Raw genomic sequence first — 21,851 nt, 5'->3', positions numbered from 1 at the left:
TGGTTCAAGATTGCTCTGTTGCAGATGGGGTACCCGTCCATCCCATCTGTTGACTACCGTGCTCGTGTTGAATGCTCTCCCAGGAACGGAATTTGGGATGGGCCATTTGTTCAGGGGTTGTCCCACCAAACATGTCAAGAACGGGTTCTATGGTGACACGGTTGACAAAATGTGTCTTGTCCCATCTTGTTGGCAAGGGTGACCCATATATTCTGTTTTGGTTGAGCTGAAAGAAAGTGTGGTGATCATGTTACAGCAGATGACGAAACAGATGGTTGGACCCATCGTGCTGGTACCCATCTTGTACCTGTTCCAGCAAGTTCTTAAGCCTTCGTCCAGTGAGAAGCAATTGGAGCAGTTAGGGGCAATGAAACATTGGGCAGCTGTGTTTCTCACAACGCTACCCCATACAGGCTTCTATGTCGAGCCTTGTGTTTCTTGCAACGTGCACTCCGTGGCTTCCCTGAGCCTCACATTTCTCGCAACATGTTCTCCGTGGCCTCCCTCGCGTTTCTCGCAACGCATTCTCTGACCAGTCTGCTTTTCAAGGGTTCCTGTTCGGACTCAGATGTGAACGATCCAAATTGTTTATTACAGGTTCTCACATAACTTATATACATTCACAAGTTTCCTTTTTTAGCTTTCCATCCTCCCTTACAACTTACCCTTTTTTTATTTATTAGCAAACTATTACCACACTATAAAATAATAGCACTAATTATATTAGTAACATAATCATCATAACTCAGTCAAGGCCTCAATTGATAACATGCTAAACATAAGAAAAGAGTTACATGGAAGGTCATGATTTTTCTTTTTAGAGAAGGAACACGCCGGCGATGGATGCGATAGGCAGTGCCAGCAGGGTATCCCCTGCTTCAAAGTGCACTTTCCCTCTCACCCACCACAGACTCTCTCCTGCTTTTATTCTTCTCCGGATCTGCAGGGTTTTTTCCATTTGTACTCCACATCCGCATGGCCAGTGCATGATACAGAGCCCAGATGGAACACCTGCTTGCAAAATAGAACAAACCACTAAGAATAGACCTCTCTACAAAACAAAATACTCACAAAAAGTATTTACAGCTATAGTTACTTACTCCCATGGTTTCTTGCTAACCAAAGAGAGAATCCTCAGTTGCCATCCTCAGTCACCAATCCAGCCTGTCCAGATCCCTCTGAAGGACCTCCCTACCCTCAGGCAGATTGATACTACCTCCCAATTTGGTGTCATCTGCAAACTTACTGAGGGTTCACTCAATCCCCTCATCTAGGTCATCAGTAAAGATATTAAACAAGATGGACCCCAGTACCGACGCCTGGGGGACACCACTTGTCACAGGTCGCCAGCTGGACTTAACTCCATTAACTACTACCTACTGGGCATAGCCCTCTAGCCAGTTCTTTACCCAGAGAAGAGTATACCTGTCCTGGCCACGGGCATCCAGTTTTCCCAGGAGAATACTGTGGGAGACTGTGTCAAAGGCTTTGCTGAAGTCTAAGTAGACTACATCAACAGCTTTTCCCTCATCTACCAGTCTGGCCACCCAGTCATAGAAGGAGATGAGGTGGAGAAGGAGGAGGAGGAGGTTGGTCAAGCACGACCTGCCTTTCATGAATCCGTGCTGGCTGGGCCTGATCCCCTGGATGCCACACATGTGACGTGATCTTACCCAAGATGATTTGTTCCATAACTTTCCCTGGTACTGAGTGACAGGCCTTTAGTTCCCTGGATCCTCCTTACAGCCCTTCTTGTAAATGGGAGTCATATCAGCAAGACTCCAACCCTCTGGGACCTCTCCAGATAACCAGGAGCGCTGATAGATGGCCGAGAGCAGCTCAGCAATCACCCCCGCCAGCTCCCTCAGCACCCTAGGGTGGAGCCCACCTGGTCCCATGGACATGTGACAGTGCAGATGGAGGAGGAGCTCTCTAACTGTCTCTACCTGAATCACTGGGGGAAATATGCTTCAAACAAAAAAACAAAGCAGCATAAACAGAAACACTGAAAATTATAACCTACACCTTCATTCTCTCTGCTCACTAACAAAGAGAGCAGAGTGGATATTTCAGAAAGTAAAAGATAAGCCATAGTTTCATTCTCACATTTTCATCCCCCATCCACAATTTTTTTAAGTCTTTATAAAGCACAAAATTTAGGCTTTGACTAACATTCATAATGGTATAGCTCAACTATCTGCTATCTACCCACAAAGTACAATTTAATAGCATCATTAAAGAAAAGGAGACAATTTCAGTCTTATCCTTTACAGCACTGCCATGGTTTTTTCATTTTTGTTATCGGTATTCCACATCATAACATCATGTAGTGCACTGGGAGTTGAAGAGTTAATGCTCCAGTTCCATGGATCGTCAATAGTTGCAGATACCTGGTTCTCAGAAGAGAAGAACTACAAATCCCAGAAGAATTCACTGTTCCGTATCCCTTTTGCATTCAGAGGAAAAGATAAAACAGCTTGCGAGTCACAAGATGCCCCTTTTTGCAGAAAAGCTTGTCTTGACAGTGTGCGCTCACTAGCCATCTCACCTTCAGCATTAGAGTAAGGCCTTCGGTTTTGGATGCTGTCATGGTTTTGTAACTTTGCTATTGGTATTCCACATCATAACATCATGGACAAAAGAGAAGAACTACGTATCCCAGAGGACCTCACGGTCAGAGAAGGAAGATACATCACGGAAGATACGTCATCTGGTTGTGCACGGTCTTTTTCACTTTCGCTTGCTGCCAGGGAGAGGAGTGGGTGTGCGTCCAAGCCGTGCGCCTTCATCAAGTAGGGCTTTCAGTTTCAGAAACTCTCTCACTCTCTCTCCCTCTCTATCGCTCTTTCGCTCTCTCTCATTTCATTTGATTTATTATCCTTACTCCCAATTAGATTGTATTATATCGTGTCATCTTGCATTCCAACATCGTAGTTAGTAAAATAAGTTCTTCTTAGATCGTTGCTGCTGCTCCGTTTTTTTCTCGGGAATTTAGGGGGGGCCCATGAGCCTACTGCCCCCCCCCCGTCACAGTCAAAGATCTAGCTAGATAACTCCGTGACAGATGCTTTCTCATTTTATTTGATTTATTAGCTTCAGTTCCAATTCTATTTTATTATATTATCTAGCATTCCACTATCATATTCAGTAAATTAGTTTTCTCCCTTAGATTGTTACTGCTGTTTTCTATTTAGAGTAATAGAATTCATAGAATCTCCGAGGTTGGAAAAGACCTCCAAGATCATCCAGTCCAACCATCCATCTATCACCAATAGTTCTCTCAAACCATGTCCCTCAACAGAATGTCTAAATGTTCCTCCACCACCTCCCCGGGCAGGTCATTCCAGCGCCTGACCACTCTTTCGGAAAAGTAGTTGCAGTGGAATTCCTAGGTCACAGCCTGAACCAGTACCTGAGCATGTGAGTGCCTGGATAACTGGTCTGACTTTTAAAGATAGACATAAATAAGGCATTGAGAACCTCAGCGGTCACATTCCCAGCCGCATCCAGGAAAGGATGGAGATTCTCCTTGGTCTTCCTCTTACTGTTAATATATTTGTAAAAGAGCTTCTTGTTTCCTTTTACCCCAGCGGCCAAGTTGAGTTTAAGCTGGGCTTTTGCCTTTCTCATTTTCTCCCTGCACATCCTAAGAACTTCTTTGTACACTCCCCAGGTTGCTCACCCCTTCTTCCACAGGAGGTAGATTCTCTTTTTCTCCTGGAGCCTCAGGAAAAGCTCCCTCTTCATTCACAGAGGTCTTCTTCCCTGCCTGCTCATTTTGTGGCTGAGGGGAATAGTCAGCTCCTGCACCTTTAAGACTTCCTTCTTGAGGAGCGACCAGCCTTCCTGGACCCCTTTACCCTCCAAGACTGAATCCCAAGGGACCCTCCCTACCAGTCTCCTGAACTGGTAAGTACGCCCTCCGGAAGTCCAAGGTAGTAGTTTTGCTGTCCCCTCTCCTGGCTCAACCAAGAATTGTCATGGTCACTCTGTCCAAGACAGCCCACGACCCCCACATCTCCCACCAGACTTTCTCTGTTTATGAACAGCAGGTCTAGCAGGGCGCCTCCCCTGGTTGGCTCTCTCACCAGCTGCAGAAGGAAGTTATCTCCCATACACTCTAGAAACTTCCTAGACTGTTTCTTCTGCGCTGTGTTGTATTCCCAGCATATATCAGGGAAGTTGAAGTCTCCCATGAGGACAAGGGTTGGCAATCGCGCAACTTCTGCCAGCTGCTCATAGAACACATCATCTGTCTCTTCATTTTGGTTATACAGTTCCCTTCCCCCTTCATATCTAGTTTAAAGCCCTGCCAGCTCCTGGGCAAGGATCCATTTCCCCCTTTGAGACAGGTGAGACCCATCAGCAGACCTCAGGCCAGATGCTGTGTAAACCACCTGTCATGGTTTTATGATGTTTGGTTATCAGTATTCCACATCATAACATCATGTAGTACACTGAGAGTTGAAGAGTTAATGCTTCAGGTCTGGGTACCTGTCCCAGAGGAGAAGAACTACTACATCCCCCAGAGGACTGTTCACTGTTCTGTTATCATTTCCGCTCAGGGGGAAAAGATAAAAGGCTTTCATAGGTCAATCACCTGGCTCGTCTCTGTTGCGGGTGCCGTTTCATCACAGCATTAGATTAAGGCCTTCAGTTTTCAGACACTCAGTTTATTTGATTTATTAGCTTCAATTCTAATTATATTATATTATAATGTATTATATAGTGCGTTATCTTGCATTCCAATATCTTATTTAGTAAATTTGTTTCTCTTCAGGTCATTGCCGCTGTTTTGTTTTTAGTCCCATCTCTCTATCCTTTTCCCCTTTATCCCTTTTCCCAGGGTGCAAATATGTTGGTCCCCCTGTCCCGCTAGTCGCGGAACTGGGATGAACCTGCCCATAATCCGTTGACAATGCCCCATTATCAAAGAACCTAAAATTCTTGCGTTTGCACCAGCCTCTAAGCCATGTCTTTATAAGATGGGTTTTCCTGCTCCTCTCACTGTCCTTCCCTGCCACTGAAGGAATAGAGGAAAATGCTACCTGTATGCCTGCTCTATCAACTAATTGCCCCAGTCCCCTGAAATCATTTTTGGTAATCCTTAGGCTTCAGTCAGTGACCTCATCACTGCCAGCCTGATCAATAAAGGATAATAATCAGAGGAGCGGATCAGACTGGGTCTGATTTAGGCCCATCTCATCACCTTTCCCCTTTCCCCTTAATCTCAGGGCATGGGTCTGTGGGTCTCCCCCATCCCATTTAGTCACCGAACCGGGCCAAACTGGCCCAGAACTGTGTCAATTGCCTTCCACATTTTTAAAATACAGGTACATTCTATATGGGAGCTATTCTAAGGTAAACCACTTTGTGGGAGAAGTTTTGGCATTCAGAAGTTTCCACAAAAGGAAGTTTTTTTCAAAATAAGAACAAATAGAAGTACCTAACTTTGCATGCATGATGTCATGGTTTTATGATTTTTGGTTATCAGCATTCCACATCACAACATCATGCAGTGTACTGGGAGCTAAGGAGCAAATGCTTTAGTTCCGGGTACCTGTCTGGAAGAGAAGAAGAACTACGTTCCCCAAGAGCCATTTCGAGTACTGTTATCATTCCTGCTCAAGGGAACAGATATAAGGGCGCAGGTCATCTGACTTGTCTCTCTTCTCGTCTCGCCGTGATCCCTGTCGGATCAGCTCGCTACTGCTGCTCCCGACTGCACGCAAGGCTTCAGTATTAGCGTAAGGCCTTTGGCTCTTGGACAATCTTTCTCTCAATTATTGTTGATTTATATTGTATTATAGTGTGCTATCTTACATTCCAATACTATATTTAGGAAATTAGTTTGTTTCTCCTCAGATCGTTGCCGCTGTTTTTAATTATTTTGGGGTCCCCTGTTTCCCTTCCTGGAGGTGCGGATTTTGCAAAATCCCTCCACTCCACTAGTCACAGAACGGGGCCGGACCAGCCCTTAAACTGTTGACATTTTTGGTGGAGGATGCAAGCAAACAGCTGCTTTTTAGCTTTTTAGAACGAATCTCTCTTTGCTCTTGGAGAGCTTCGTTAGGAAAGTTTATCTCTTTCATAGGCGCTCACTGAAAAACTTGACCTTGAAAGTCCAGGCAGACTGCCAATATTCTGAGATATTTTGTAAACTTTGAGCACTGCTATCTTGCTTTAGTAAAGAGGAAGGAAAAAAATGATTCTCCTTTGTGCTTTAAACCAGTTTGAAGGGCGAGCTACTAATTTCACAGAACTTGTGATTTTGAAGCGGGTTCCCAGTCTCTCTTGCGAATCCTTTATGGATTGTTTGAATGCTCACCTGACCACGTTGTTAATCTCCCTGAATGCACTGTTTGCCACTGTAATTATTTCACTCAGTATCTGGAATTACTGTATTCTGAAGAAGTCCCCTCCAAAACCAGAGAATACTGAGTGGCAGGGTGTATGGAGAGACTTGGGAGAGACTTTAGAGAGATGGACATGTTCGGTGTCATGGAACTTTACTCCTGAACACCTAAAAGATCCTGAGAGCCTGAACAGATATTTGAGACAGAGATGTTGTGGCCTAGGCAGATCTGAGGAGGCACAAATGATTTGGGGCCTGGCTAATGCTTATTGGGCCTTATTTAATACTATCCCAGAGAGGGAAAGAATTCTAGAAATTGAGAGAAGGATTTTCCTAGCCGAGAAGGAGAGTCTCTGGGCCGAGCGAAAGGGTTTCCAGTCTGAGAAGGATAACTTCCGGGCTGAGCGAGAGAATCTCCAAGGCGAGAAGGAGAATCCCCGGTCTGAGCGAGACACACTCCAGTCCGAGAGGAACTGCCTCAAGTTCAAACGGGATGTACTCCGAACTGAGCGAGATGCCCTCCAGCACACACAATTCAGTCTCCAAAGTGAGATAACCAAAATTCAGTCTCATCAAGCCAAGCTTGAATCTGAACTAAGCACTCTCATAATTCAGCGAGATACACTCAGAGACGAGCTGGAGAGTAAGAGCATCGGGACTGACCAACCTGATCAATCGCAGGAGGCACCAGAATCAATGTCAGTTGCCCCTGTAAGAGGACGGAAAACGAAACGAATTTCCACTCAGAACAGAAGAAAGAGGAGGAGGGTGTAGTAGAGGAAGCAGTCAATGTAAGAGAAGAGGAGGAGGGTGAAGTAGAAGAAGCAGGCGATGTAAGAGAAGAGCAGGAGGGTGAAGTAGAAGAAGCAGGCGATGTAAGAGAAGAGGAGGAAAGAGGTCCGGTGGAGAGGCTCCAAGGAACTGGAGTGCCCATGCCCTCAATAAGACTGCATGCACAAACACCAAGGAGGGCAGGAAGTCCTGAAAGAGCAAGAGGTGAGCAAGACATCATAACCATTGTGGATAGATCTTTGAAAATGAACGAAATTCGTGGTCTGAGAAAGGACTTCACACGCCACCCCAATGAGCCTATTGTCACCTGGTTACTTCGATGCTGGGACAGTAGGGCTAACAGTGTGTGGCTAGATAGCAGAGAAGCTCGTCAGCTTGGTGGCATTGCTAGGGACTCAGCCATTGACAGACGTATTAGCACATGCCAGAACCAGGCCTTCACCCTCTGGAAGCGGATGTTGTTAGCCGTGAGAGAAAAACACCCCTTTAAAGATGATCTCATGCCTGAGAAAAGGAAATGGACTGATATGGAAAAAGGCATCCGTTATTTGAGAGAATGTGCCGTGGTGGAAATGATATACAGCCCCGACTTCATCCCTGACGAGCCAGACCAAGAGCATGATCCTGAGAGAGTCCGGTGTACACCAAATATGTGGTGCACATTCACTAAGACTGCACCAGAAAGGTATGCCAGTACATTTGCAGCAATGTATGGCAGAGGGGAAAGAAGACCCCTTATAGATGATCTGGTTCATAGACTCCAAGACTTTGAGTTGCATTTAAATCCTCTACGAGCTTGTGTTTCAGCCATCACAAGGATAGTTGAAAAGCTAGACAGAATGGAGAGCAAACAAGAAGATATAATAGACGAACTGTCTACCAAAGGTGATGCTGATGGATCCATGGTGGACGAGGACCAGAATTCCCAAAACCCTCCACTGGAAGAGCTGATTAACATGGAGTCCTCCCGACCTACATCCGACCATACATAGATGGCCTGGCACATCAGAACCACAGAAATTTAAGGCACTGGTAGACACTGGTGCACAGTGTACGCTAATGCCCTCGAGTCACCAAGGGACAAAATCAATTTATATTCATGGGGTGACTGGGGGTTCCCAAGAGTTGACTGTGTTGGAGGCTGAAATAAGTCTCACTGGCAAAGACTGGCTATAGCATCCTATCGTGACTGGTCCAGGGGCTCCATGTATACTTGGTATTGATTACCTCAGAAGGGGATACTTTAAGGATCCCAAAATGTATCGATGGGCCTTTGGAATAGCTGCTGTAGACACAGAAGGTGTTACACAGTTGTCTGCATTGCCTGGCCTATCAGAAGATCTGTCTGTTGTGGGAATGCTAAGAGTAAAAGAGCAACAGGTACCGATTGCTACAAAAACGGTACACAGACGGCAGTACCGCACTAACTGGAATTCCTTGCTGTCCACTCAGAAGTTGATTCGTCAACTAGAGAGTCAGGGAGTGATCAGCAGAACTCGCTCACCTCTTAACAGCCCCATATGGCCAGTGCGTAAAGCCAGTGGAGAATGGAGGCTGATGGTAGACTACCGTGGCCTGAATGAAGTCACACCCCCCCCGAGTGCTGCTGTGCCGGACATGTTAGAACTCCAATATGGACTGGAGTCAAAAGCAGCCAAGTGGTATGCCACCACTGACATTGCTAATGCTTTCTTTTCCATTCCATTGGCCACGGAATGTAGGCCACAGTTTGCTTTCACCTGGAGGGGCGTTCAGTATACCTGGAATCGTTTGCCCCAGGGGTGGAAACACAGCCCAACAATTTGCCATGGGTTGATTCAAGCTGCACTGGAACAGGGAGATGCTCCTGACCACTTACAGTACATTGACGATATTATTGTGTGGGGCAATACAGCAAGGGAAGTTTTTGAGAAAGGAGAGCAAGTAATCCAGATCCTTCTTAGTGCTGGTTTCGCTATTAAGCGTAGCAAAGTGAAAGGACCTGCACAAGAGATTCAGTTCCTAGGTATAAAGTGACAAGATGGACGTCGTCGCATCCCAATGGATGTGGTTGACAAAATCACTGCCATGTCTCCGCCCACTAATAAGAGACACAGTCTTTTCTGGGCGTAGTGGGCTTTTGGAGAATGCATGTTCCAAACTATAGCCTTATTGTAAGCCCCCTGTATCAGGTGTCACAGAAGAAGAATGATTTTACGTGGGGTCCTGAACAGCAGCAGGCTTTTGAGCAGATTAAGCAGGAGATAGCCCGTGCCGTGGCCCTGGGGCCAGTACGGACGGGACAGGATGTAAAGAACATCCTCTATACTGCTGCTGGAGAGAAAGGTCCCACCTGGAGTTTGTGGCAAAGAGCCTCAGGAGAGACCCGAGGCAGACCCCTGGGATTCTGGAGTCGGGCCTACAGGGGGTCTGAGGAGTGCTACACTCCAACTGAGAAGGAGATCTTAGCTGCATATGAGGGGATTCAAGCTGCTTCTGAACTAGTCGGTATTGAAACGCAGCTACTTCTAGCACCTTGATTGCCAGTGTTGAACTTCATGTTCAAGAGAAAGGTTCCCTCTGTCCATCATGCTACTGATGCCACTTGGAGTAAGTGGATTGCACTTATTACGCAACAAGCTCGGATGGGGAACCTCAGTCGTCCAAGAATCTTAGAGGTGATCATGGACTGGCCTGAAGGTAAAAAGTTTGAAACATCACCAGGAGAGGAGGTATCACGTGCTACAGAAGCCCCACCATACAATGAACTACCAGGAAATGAAAAGAAATATGCCCTGTTCACAGATGGATCGTGTCGTATTGTGGGGAAGCATCGCAGATGGAAAGCTGCTGTGTGGAACCCGACACGACAAGTTGCAGAGGCCACTGAAGGTAAAGGAGAATCAAGTCAGTTTGCAGACGTCAAGGCTGTCCAACTAGCCTTAGATGTCGCTGAACGGGAGGGGTGGCCAGTGCTTTATCTTTATACTGACTCATGACTATATTCTTTATTCAGGCAGCAATATAGTTGTAAAGGTGCGCCATGTAGATGCTCATGTGCCCAAGAATCGGGCTACTGAAGAACAACAAAATAACCATCAGGTAGATGGAGCTGCCAAAATTGAGGTGGCTCAAATAGACTTGGACTGGCAGAACAAGAGTGAATGATTTCTAGCTCGGTGGGCCCATGAAACTTCGGGTCATCAAGGAAGAGATGCAACATATAAATGGGCTAGAGATCGAGGGGTGGACTTAACTATGGACACTATTGCACAAGTTATTCATGACTGTGAAACGTGTGCCATAATTAAACAAGCCAAGACGATGAAATTTCTCTGGGAGGAAGGGCGATGGCAAAAGTATAAATATGGGGAGGTGTGGCAGGTTGATTATATCACCTTGCCCCGATCTCGCAATGGTAAGCGTTATGAGCTTATGGTGGAAGCGACCACTGGTTGGCTTGAAACATATGAAGGACCCCATGCTACCGCTCGAAACACCGTATTAGGCCTCGAGAAACAAGTTCTCTGGAGACATGGTACCCCAGAGAGAGTTGAATCAGACAATGGGACTCATTTCAAAAATTCCCTTGTAAATACTTGGGCCAAAGATCATGGCATATTCCCTTCCTGGAGGCACGAATTTTGCAAAAACCCTCCGCCCCAGTAGTTGCGGAACCGGGCCGGACCAGCCCTTAAACCGTTGACACATGATCAGTGCCCAAAACTATAAACAGCCACCAATTAATGGTCAGAACAAATAACTGTAAAATGCTCAAGAGATTTTGATTGCAGGACATACCTGCATCAGCATTTTTGTTCACATCAAGAAGTGCTCTTAAAGGACTTACCATGTTTGGATTCATAACAAAGAAGAGTTTTGGAGAAAAAAAATTTATTTGGACTGAACTACTAATGGAAACTAATGAGATTACAGTCCTTGAGACCAGACTAGAACTTGTGCAAACTTGTGCTGGATTCTCAGTAGCAACAATTTCCCTTACAAATCTGCTACTGTTGCATAGTAATATTTGTTAATGTAGACTTGCCCATAGTCTGTGGTATGTTTGCTTTCTATTACAGAAGGGTAATATTGCTGAACATTACAGGAAAATAATACTTAAAAATATATATTTATCATCAAAGGCTCTTACCTGTGTTTGTTCTGGAGTTTCTCCTGCAAAGTAAAAGATGTAATGCTCTTCACTGAAGTGCTGAACTACTATCTGAAAACAGTTTGGCCTTAAAAAAAAAACACCATAAGGTTTATTAATCTTGTAGTATTGACAAATGCCTCCATTTCTTGATCTCTGCCAAAACCAAGTTCACACTGAACTAATACATTTATACCGTTTCACTGTATGGAACACTGAACATAGCATAGTTTTAAACTGTGAGTTCTATAATATCTATCAACAAAAGATTTTTTTGAATTGACAAAATCCTTGATCTTATCAAATTTTTTGTTCAATAGGATAAAAACCTTCAATACAGTTGCCTCATAACCTTTTTTAAGACCTATGTTATGAAATGTGGATCAATTAATACACAACATTAAGAAATGACAATGCAAGAATCCAAATCATTATTGCACCATATTACACACAGGAAAATCTTAAAACTAAGTTCTAAAATTTCTTACTAGAATTTATGAACAGTTGCTAGCAATCAAGTTACCATTAATCAGTTAAATCTGTCTACATATGCTCTTGCAATCTATACCAACAATGGAATAAAACAATATGAACCAAGAGTTACATGCTTTCTTTTCACAATGAGCAAAAGCTTAAAAAAAATAAAATAAGCAACAAGAAAAACACAATCAACCAAAAATACATTAGCAGGTCAACTTGTTCATAAGTGAAATATTTTCTGTGTATCATACATCCCAAACTAGCAGTTAACTGCCCTGCTTCATGTACAATAATTACAAGTTATTGTCCTACCTGCCAAATAAACTGTCATGTACTCCATAGACTGAACACACACTAAGATCTATTAGTCCTTTAGGTTTTGTGGCTCGTTTTTCACTTTCAAAATAAATAAGCTGAGAATCATTTCCCTCCAATATAAAATACAAGTTCTTCCATCTCTTCCCTTTGCCTGTAGAAAAGGGAGTAGGAAGTTACAATATAGTTTTTAAAAAAGTGTAAATTTTGTAAACAGAAAAATGAGGGCAGAAAGATTTTTGTCAAAATACAAACAGAACAACATGCAATTAATCATCCTTAAGCAACAGTATCAGTAAACACATTCAATTTTTTTGCAACATCTACCTTAAAACCAAACCCTCTTCACATATTCAGGTATATTTATAAATCGTTCTCTAAACATTTTCACTGAACTCAACAGGATTAAGCAAGCATACACAAGCTACCCAGACTACTCTATTCATATCAATGAGAAGATTGTCTATGCAGTTTGCAAATTATACGTGATGCTGTAAGTGATCCAATTTATTACAGCTATTTTAAATTAAGAAATAGATTTCTCTTGACATAAGAAAATTATTCTTAAACTCTTACCAACTCATCAATATAACAGATTGCATCACAATATTGTAAAACCATATGATAAATAATAGAAATGGGAATATAATATACACAAACTTGGATCAGAACCATGCCCCAAACACACCTACATCTAATGATTTGGCCAGTACCACATTTCTGAGAAAAACAAAAGAAAAAAATAACCCAGAGTATCTTCAAAGTATCTTTTAGAAAAACATTCATCATTAATTTTCAACTTGATCATTATAGAACCCCCACATTCTTCCATAAACAAGCACTAGTACTCACTGTTTTGGAAAACCAACTTTAACATCTAGTTATTATTCTCCACTAAAGGGAAGAGTGTTTTTATTGAATGTCTGTCCTAGATGCGAGTAGGTATGTCTCTGCGCACCAACTCAGTACTCCTGCTTGCACATTTAAATTATCTCAGTATCCCTAATTTTTTTTTCAAGTTTATTCTCAGCTGATTCCTCAACTCTACCACATCACTCTATCTTCTCACAGAAACTGCACTCTCAAGAGAAGAGGTGCTTTCCTTCCTTTATTCAGAGGATCAAGTTTTTATTTCCTTTGAATGCATCTTTCATATTTGACTACATTTAAATACTGGCCTTCTTTCTCACTTTTGTTTGCTATCCAGATCAGTGTCGGAAACTTATTGTTTTAGTTTAGTATTGTACACCAGAATACACATTTTAATTTAAACATATTATCTAACTTGGAGTAACAAAAATTAAACCAGCTCTGGTCTCCAATGAATGCACTGATTTACATTAATATAGCTAACTCATGCTATCAGCTTATATTTAAACAATTCACATATTTAATATGAATAAATTTTATAAAAGTGCACTTCGTTTAATGAGTATGAATACTATCTTTGATAAAAGAGTAAAGTTTTTGTTCTGCTTTCTTTATTTTTTCAACAAGAACTGTCAATTTACATCCTTATACTGCATGTAAATTTATGTATTATGCCTTCCTATTAATGAATTTAAGGAAAAAAACCTTTAAAGACATTCTATAACCTTATGCTCCCTTCAATTTTGCCTTCACTAGTACCAGTGCTACACAAAACATGCATTGAGATCTGCATATTATTTTTAGGAAAATATTTTACAGAAACAAACTCACTTTTTTTTAGAAGATAACCTTTTTTGACAATATTTTTATAAAAACCATCCTTTGTTTTGTGACGAATTGTATTGTAGATTTCTTTTCCGTCCACTGTATTATTAAGCACTTGTTCTTGATGCTGGTAAATAAGGAAGAAATCAACAGTTTATTTTTTAAAGCACATGAATCACTGTAAAAAAATGAAGCTGCAAACAAAAATCTTATTGAACACTACCAACTCTATTATTGTTCTGTCATGTTTTAACAAACCAATATAATTTAATACAGTATCTTTGCCAGAAATGTAACATGACTATTTATTGTCTGATGATTAGATCAGAATTATGATATAAGAAAAAAATAAGGTTTAAATACAAATCAATGTTTACAAAGTAACATCTGTATGTACTTAATATAAAATAGAAATCAGCATCTTCCACAGTGATTTATATAAAATTTACACAAGTCTTTATAGGTTCTAGCTTCGAGCTGTCTTCTATCAAAACTTTTGGGAATGAGTAATTAAGGATTCGTCTTGTAATTCTTTTATCCGTGCTTTAAGTGCAGAAGTGGGTTTCTTATGCCACTTCTTCATATCTTCTCCATGGTCACGCAGGTAACGCCACAAGGCAAGACGTGTTATAGTCTTACCATTATCATTTCCTCTCACAAGAGGACGTCCCCTTTTGATGGCTGAGATGTTGGATGATATAGGTCAGGAGGACACCAAGTTGATCAGCTCTTCCAGTGGAGGGTTTTGGGAATTCTGGTCCTCGTCCACCATGGATCCATCAGCATCACCTTTGGTAGACAGTTCGTCTATTATATCTTCTTGTTTGCTCTCCATTCTGTCTAGCTTTTCAACTATCCTTGTGATGGCTGAAACACAAGCTCGTAGAGGATTTAAATGCAACTCAAAGCCTTGGAGTCTATGAACCAGATCATCTATAAGGGGTCTTCTTCCACCTCTGCCATACATTGCTGCAAATGTACTGGCATACCTTTCTGGTGCAGTCTTAGTGAATGTGCACCACATATTTGGTGTACACCGGACTCTCTCAGGATCATGCTCTTGGTCTGGCTCGTCAGGGATGAAGTCGGGGCTGTATATCATTTCCACCACGGCACATTCTCTCAAATAATGGATGCCTTTTTCCATATCAGTCCATTTCCTTTTCTCGGGCATGAGATCATCTTTAAAGGGGTGTTTTTCTCTCACGGCTAACAACATCCGCTTCCAGAGGGTGAAGGCCTGGTTCTGGCATGTGCTAAAACGTCCGTCAATTGCTGAGTCCCTAGCAATGCCACCAAGCTGACAAGCTTCTCTGCTATCTAGCCACACACTGTTAGCCCTACTGTCCCAGCATCGAAGTAACCAGGTGACAATAGGCTCATTGGGGTGGCGTGTGAAGTCCTTTCTCAGACCACGAATTTCGTTCATTTTCAAAGATCTATCCACAATGGTTACGATGTCTTGCTCACCTCCTGCTCTTTCAGGACTTCCTGCCCTCCTTGGTGTTTGTGCATGCAGTCTTATTGAGGGCATGGGCACTCCAGTTCCTTGGAGCCTCTCCACCGGACCTCTTTCCTCCTCTTCTCTTACATCGCCTGTTTCTTCTACTTCACCCTCCTGCTCTTCTCTTACATTGACTGCTTCCTCTACTACACCCTCCTCCTCTTTCTTCTGTTCTAATTGAGTGGAAATTCATTTCGTTTTCCATCCTCTTACAGGGGCAACTGACATTGATTCTGGTGCCTCCTGCAGTTGCTCAGGTTGGTCAGTCCCGATGCTCTTACTCTCCAGCTCGGCTCAGAGTGTATCTCGCTGAATTATGAGAGTGCTTAGTTCAGATTCAAGCTTGGCTTGATGAGACTGAATTTTGGTTATCTCACTTTGGAGACTGAATTGTGCGTGCTGGAGGGCATCTCGCTCAGTTCGGAGTACATCCCGTTTGAACTTGAGGCAGTTCCTCTCGGACTGGAGTGTGTCTCGCTCAGACCGGGGATTCTCCTTCTCGCCTTGGAGATTCTCTCGCTCAGCCCAGAAATTATCCTTCTCAGATTGGAAACCCTTTCGCTCGGCCCAGAGACTCTCCTTCTCGGCTAGGAAAATCCTTCTCTCAATTTCTAGAATTCTTTCCCTCTCTGGGATAGTATTAAATAAGGCCCGATAAGCATTAGCCAGGCCCCAAATCATTTGTGCCTCCTCAGATCTGCCTAGGCCACAACATCTCTGTCTCAAATATCTGTTCTGGCTCTCAGGATCTTTTAGGTGTTCAGGAGTAAAGTTCCATGACACCGAACATGTCCATCTCCCTAAAGTCTCTCCCAAGTCTCTCCATACACCCTGCCACTCAGTATTCTCTGGTTTTGGAGGGGACTTCTTCAGAATACAGTAATTCCAGATACTGAGTGAAATAATTACAGTGGCAAACAGTGCATTCAGGGAGATTAACAACGTGGTCAGGTGAGCATTCAAACAATCCATAAAGGATTCGCAAGAGAGACTGGGAACCCGCTTCAAAATCACAAGTTCTGTGAAATTAGTAGCTCTCCCTACAAACTGGTTTAAAACAGAAAGCAGAATCATTTTTTTTCCTTCCTCTTTACTAAAGCAAGATAGCAGTGCTCAAAGTTTACAAAATATCTCAAAATATTGGCAGTCCGCCTGGACTTTCAAGGTCAAGTTTTTCAGTGAGCACCTATGAAAGAGATAAACTTTCCCAACGAAGCTCTCCGAGAGCAGAGAGAGATTCCTTCTAAAAAGCTAAAAAGCAGCTGTTTGCTCGCATTCTCCACCAAAAATGTCCGGCCCGGTTCCGCGACTAGTGGGGTGGAGGGATTTCGCAAAATCCGCGCCTCCAGGAAGGGAAACAGGGGACCCCAAAATAATTAAAAACAGCGGCAACGATCTGAGGAGAAACAAACTAATTTACTAAATATAGCATTGGAATCTAAGATAACACACTATAATACAATATAAATCAGCAATAATTGAGAGAAAGATTGTCCGAGAGCCAAAGGCCTTACGCTAATACTGAAGCCTTGCGTGCAGTCGGGCGCAGCAGTAGCAAGCTGATCCGACAGGGAACACGGCGAGACGAGAAGAGAGACAAGTCAGATGACCTGCGCCCTTATATCTGTTCCCTTGAGCAGGAATGATAACAGTACTCGAAAAGGCTCTTGCGGAACGTAGTTCTTCTTCTCTTCCAGACAGGTACCCGGAACTAAAGCATTTGCTCCTTAGCTCCCAGTACACTGCATGATGTTGTGATGTGGAATACTGATAACCAAAAATCATGAAACCATGACAAGGATAAACTCCGAAGCATCAAGACTGGTGCAGATTAAAACTGAATGATTTATTCAAGATGTTTTGCAGTCCCTCACTAATCTTATTTACATTCACTTCCTAAATGCATAGCATTTTATCAGAAACAATAGGAGAAAGCAGAAACATAGGATAGTTAGAATAATCAAAAGCCAAATCAAGTTTGATCTTACCAAATCATCTGATCAGCAAAAGTTCTTTACCCATAAGAAAACATGAGAAGTAAGACTGTCAAGCAGCGAAAACAATACTGAGATGAAGTGATATATGCCCTGGCTTCATACTAAATACTTTTCTCCTCCACCCCCCTCCATCTCTAAGAATTATGGTTTTGAACAAGATAAATGCAAGATGAAAAAACACTTTAGTAATAGGAATTACATGAATCAAAATGAAAACAGTATGTAAACTTTTATGAACTCAAGATAACCTCCATAATATAACTACAAAAGAAACGATGCACAAAACAGATTTAGTGACAAATGTTTATTTTAAAATTTATTTTAACTTGAATTTTAAAATTCAAGTTAGACACAGGAAGTCTATTAGATTGAACTGAATAGCATGCAAGACTTCTGAAATGTTTTTCTCTCCAAAAACAGATGACAGTATGTGAGAGAATACAACCAAATGTACTTACACCACCATTTCCTCACATTTGTCTCAATCACATTACAGAGCATGAGTTAACAGTAGCCAACTGGGAAGCATTGATGACAAGACAGTCAGCAATACAGAATAAGGCATATGTATAGTAATACAACATGAAAGTTGTACTTCTTGATACTTATCAGTATAAAACAATATAATATAACATGGCTGCAATATCAGAGATAATATTTTAGGATATGTCTGGTAAGAATTCCCACAGAAAAAGGCATTATTAATGACATGGCATTCTGAGCTGTTCTAGACCATCATATTCAGGAAATATGAACTTGCACTAGAATTTGTATTAGTAGGGCAACTACAGGAATGTTATGAAGATATGTATGCTCAGCTTAGTCAGCATAGGCAAAATACAAGAAATGCCCTTGTATTAATGTAATAGATACAAGTGTTCCAGAACATGCCCTGCAATCCCTTCTCTTCTTTGCGTAGAAGTTTCTCTGAGGGAAGAAAGATGCCAGACAGAAGAATGGAGGGCAGCCAATTGTCCCTGTCCCCAACAATCACAGTATGGCTCAATCAGAGACCACAGCTGGGGACACAAGGCAGAGCACTTACACCTCAGAGCACAGACAAAGCTTACCATTATTTTCTGTTGGCTCTAAACCAACCTTAGATGAGTGAATACATGCAAGGATAAAATGAAAAAAAGCTCAAAAATTCAGGAGGTGACAATGCTGTTTAACTGTCATCAATACCTCTGCTGTAATTCATTTCTTATACTATAAATAGTTGCTGATGATTAAGTCAATGTCTTCAACAACAAATGCTCAGAGATGAAATTTTACCTGCATTGGAATAGGATCTTTAAGGTAATAACCTTCAACAATCTGTTCTTTCTTATAATGTTCAATGATCTCAGCAATACTGTTCAAATAAGAAAAATAAGATTTGTAAGTTAAACTGGTTAGTTTTTCTTCTGCATGAGAATTTGCTTTTCCATACAATTGCTGTTTCATCACAAATTTATAATAAAAATCAAGTATAAAACATCATAATCTTGTTTGCATCAATGACAATTTACTAATAGACTGAAATAAAGAAAATTCACAGAACTGTGTTCATTAATTTTAAACTCTACAGAACATTTTCAATCAGTTGTTGAAAATGCCAATCATGTAGACTACCTTTTCCACATTTGAGTAACACATGCACATTGTCAGCTCTTCAACCAGACTGAAAATAACTACTTTATTGGCAATAATTTCCAAAGTTCTAGAATAAACTAGGGAAGGGGAATGGGAGATACTCCAGATACTATGGAGTGCAATGAGATCTCCCCTAAGCCTCCTCCTCTTCTCCAGACTAAACAATACCAGCTCCCTCAGCCACTCCTCATAAGAGTTGTGTTCCAGACCCCTTGTCAGTTTTGTTGCCCTTCTCTGGACACGTTCCAGGGCCTCGATGTCTTTCTTGTAGTGAGGGGCCCAAAACTGAACACAATACTCAAGGTGCGGCCTCACCAGTGCTGAGTACAGGGGGATGATTACCTCCCTGCTCGGGCTGGCCACACTATTTCTAATGCAGGCCAGGATGCCGTTGGCCCTCTTGGCCACCTGGGCACACTGTCGGCTCATGTTTAGCCGAGCATCAACCAACACCCCCAGGTCCCTTTCCTCTTCACTGTCGTCCAGCCACTCATCCCCAAGCCTATAGCGCTGCACGGGGTTATTGTGGCCAAAGTGCCGGACCCAGAAGGTCAGCATTGCAACTGCTGACCTTTCAAATAGTGAAAAAAACAGAAAGCAGAACAGTACTATGTACTTTGTTAAATTATTAAAATAAATAACATTAGGATCACATTGTACAGCCTATCAAATTATGGATTAATCCATCAGTTAAAATGAAAATGACTTCCAACAGCTCCAGTCTCCTAGTCTACAATTGTTTCATCTCTCCAAGTTAACTTAAAAGCTTGTTCAGTGTTCAGTTGTTGGGTCAATGTTCTCCTGAATTCTACTTTGGCATAGAATCACAAGATATACCACCCTACTTCCACCTCCCCCCACATTTTACAAGTTCTTGGAAAGCTGTTATGAACATTAGATTTCAGAAATAAAGTAGATGTAGAGAAGAAAGAGGCAGGACATATAGCCTGGTATGACTATCCTAACATACTTTCTAAAATCAGAACTGAAGCATTAATTAACGATATCTTAGATTTTAAAAAGAACTGTAAAACATATCCAAGTTATTCACAGAATGGCTGAGCTTGAAAGAGACCTCAGAGATCCCCCAGTAAAATTACCCTGCTCAAAGAGGGGTCAACGAGAGAAGATTGCTCAGGACCTTGGGTCAGTCATGTTTTGAGCATCTCTACAGATGGAGACTCTGCTATCTCTTAGGTTAACCTTTTCTAGTGTTTAGTTATCCTCACAAGTACATAGGTCACTCTGAAAATAATACCACCTATTTATTGCCACCTATTTATCTCCATTGAAACTACAACAGATAGAAACAGCACAATAACACTATTTGACAGAGAAAATTACCAGCTACAAAACACTATTTTTCAACATTGTTACTATCAGCCAATTTGCATGGATGAGCTGATCAAGATACTCGATCATTTCGTGGTGTGACAGCTGTGCATGGTCACCTGGAATATGGCTTGTCTTTTATGTTGCTGATACCTGTGTTGAAATGAACCACTCACTGCCTCACTGTGCTAATATCCTCTGTTTGGTCTCCATAAACATTCATCAAGCATCAATGAATGTCAATGGAAACAATTTTTTCCACATGGAGGAATACAGTGACACCTTTGCTTCATACGCACTCCCATGTCAGATGCCATTTTGTCAGGCAACAAAATGTAACGGAATACTGGTGGGAAGGTTCAGCCTCTACTGCCATACTACTAACATCCTCTTCTGACATTGTGGGCCAGCATAATAGAACAGAAGGCTGTCCTGGTTATATCATGCTGCCAGCAGGGAAGGATCTCTACCTGGTGATCCCTCCTTTTGGAGTGTTCAGTGAACCCTGATCCCTAGGATGGGAAAGCACCTCTTTTGTACTTTTTTTAACTGAATTGTGACCATTGCCCTTTCTTGAGTAATTTAGAACTGGTTATCTGCCATTGCCTTTCCCTACATTTGGTGAGCTAAGTAGTTCCTCCTGAAAAAAAAGAATACTGAAAATATCATCCTTAATGAACACAACTGAATGGATCACTGGGGAAAAAGTTACCCCTCTAGATAAAACCTTGCCTGGGCATATCCTGGGATTTCTGGGATCTCCATATTATGGACTTGCAGGCCCCTTGCAGGATTGGGGCAATATTTTTTTGAGTCCTTGACCCATGTGGCATAAAGCTTCACGATCTCAGTGAAAATATATTAACTTTTCTCATGGTTTTATGGTTTTTGTTATAGATACTACACATCATAACATCATGTAGTGCACTGGGAGTTAAAGAGTTAATGCTCCAGTTCCGTGGATCATGGATAGTTCCAGGTACCTGGTTCTCAGAAGAGAAGAAGAACTACATACTACATACTCCAGAGCTCTCAGCACTATTCTGTTTCCATTTTATGCTCAGAGGGAAAGATAAAACTGCTCTCATATAACGAGACATTTCCTTTTTTCTCTTCTGCTCGGCCCAGCTAGACGTCTTGCCTCAGCATTAGAGTAAGACCTTCGGTTTTTCGGACACTCACTGTCATTTTATTTGATTTATTATCTTAAATTCCTATTATACTGTATTATAGTGTGTTATCTTGCATTCTGATATCTTACTGAGCAAATTAGTTTGTTTCCCCTCAGATAGTTGCCGCTGTTTTGTTTTTAGGCCCATCTCTCTACCATTTTCCCCTTTTTCCCTTCTTCTGTTTCCTGGGGCATGGGTGCGTGGGTCCCCCCACCCCACTACTCACAGAACTGGGCCGAACCAGCCCATAAACAGTTGACAACTACAAAAGTATGAGAGCTGGCTGTGTCTGCTGTGGTGTGGCCAGTGTTAATGGTTTTGAACAGATTAGACCTATCAAATAACACCCTAGAAAATGAAAACCAACTGCTATTTGACTGAGTTGAAAGGCTTGAACAACAGCTTGCAGTACTAACTGGGGATACAAAACAAATCCGGCTAT

At 42.1% G+C, this 21,851-nt stretch overlaps 1 protein-coding gene across 1 annotated transcript in view; it reads right to left on the bottom strand.

Annotated features, from left to right (window-relative positions):
• LOC100859467 (ras GTPase-activating protein 1-like) overlaps positions 1-21,851 on the bottom strand; it is a 161,929-nt gene that overhangs the window by 63,739 nt on the left and 76,339 nt on the right. The window contains exons 9-12 of the mRNA XM_040655196.2: positions 18,546-18,624; positions 13,776-13,896; positions 12,072-12,228; positions 11,280-11,367 (exon numbers count right to left, since the gene is read on the bottom strand). Of these exons, the coding sequence (XP_040511130.1) occupies positions 11,280-11,367; positions 12,072-12,228; positions 13,776-13,896; positions 18,546-18,624 (445 nt within the window). The remainder of the gene's footprint in view (positions 1-11,279; positions 11,368-12,071; positions 12,229-13,775; positions 13,897-18,545; positions 18,625-21,851) is intronic.

The sequence above is a fragment of the Gallus gallus genome, chromosome W (genome assembly GCF_016699485.2).
Source record: "Gallus gallus isolate bGalGal1 chromosome W, bGalGal1.mat.broiler.GRCg7b, whole genome shotgun sequence".
In the NCBI taxonomy this organism is placed as follows: Eukaryota; Metazoa; Chordata; class Aves; order Galliformes; family Phasianidae; genus Gallus; species Gallus gallus.
This window is presented reverse-complemented; position numbering and strand designations above follow the sequence as displayed.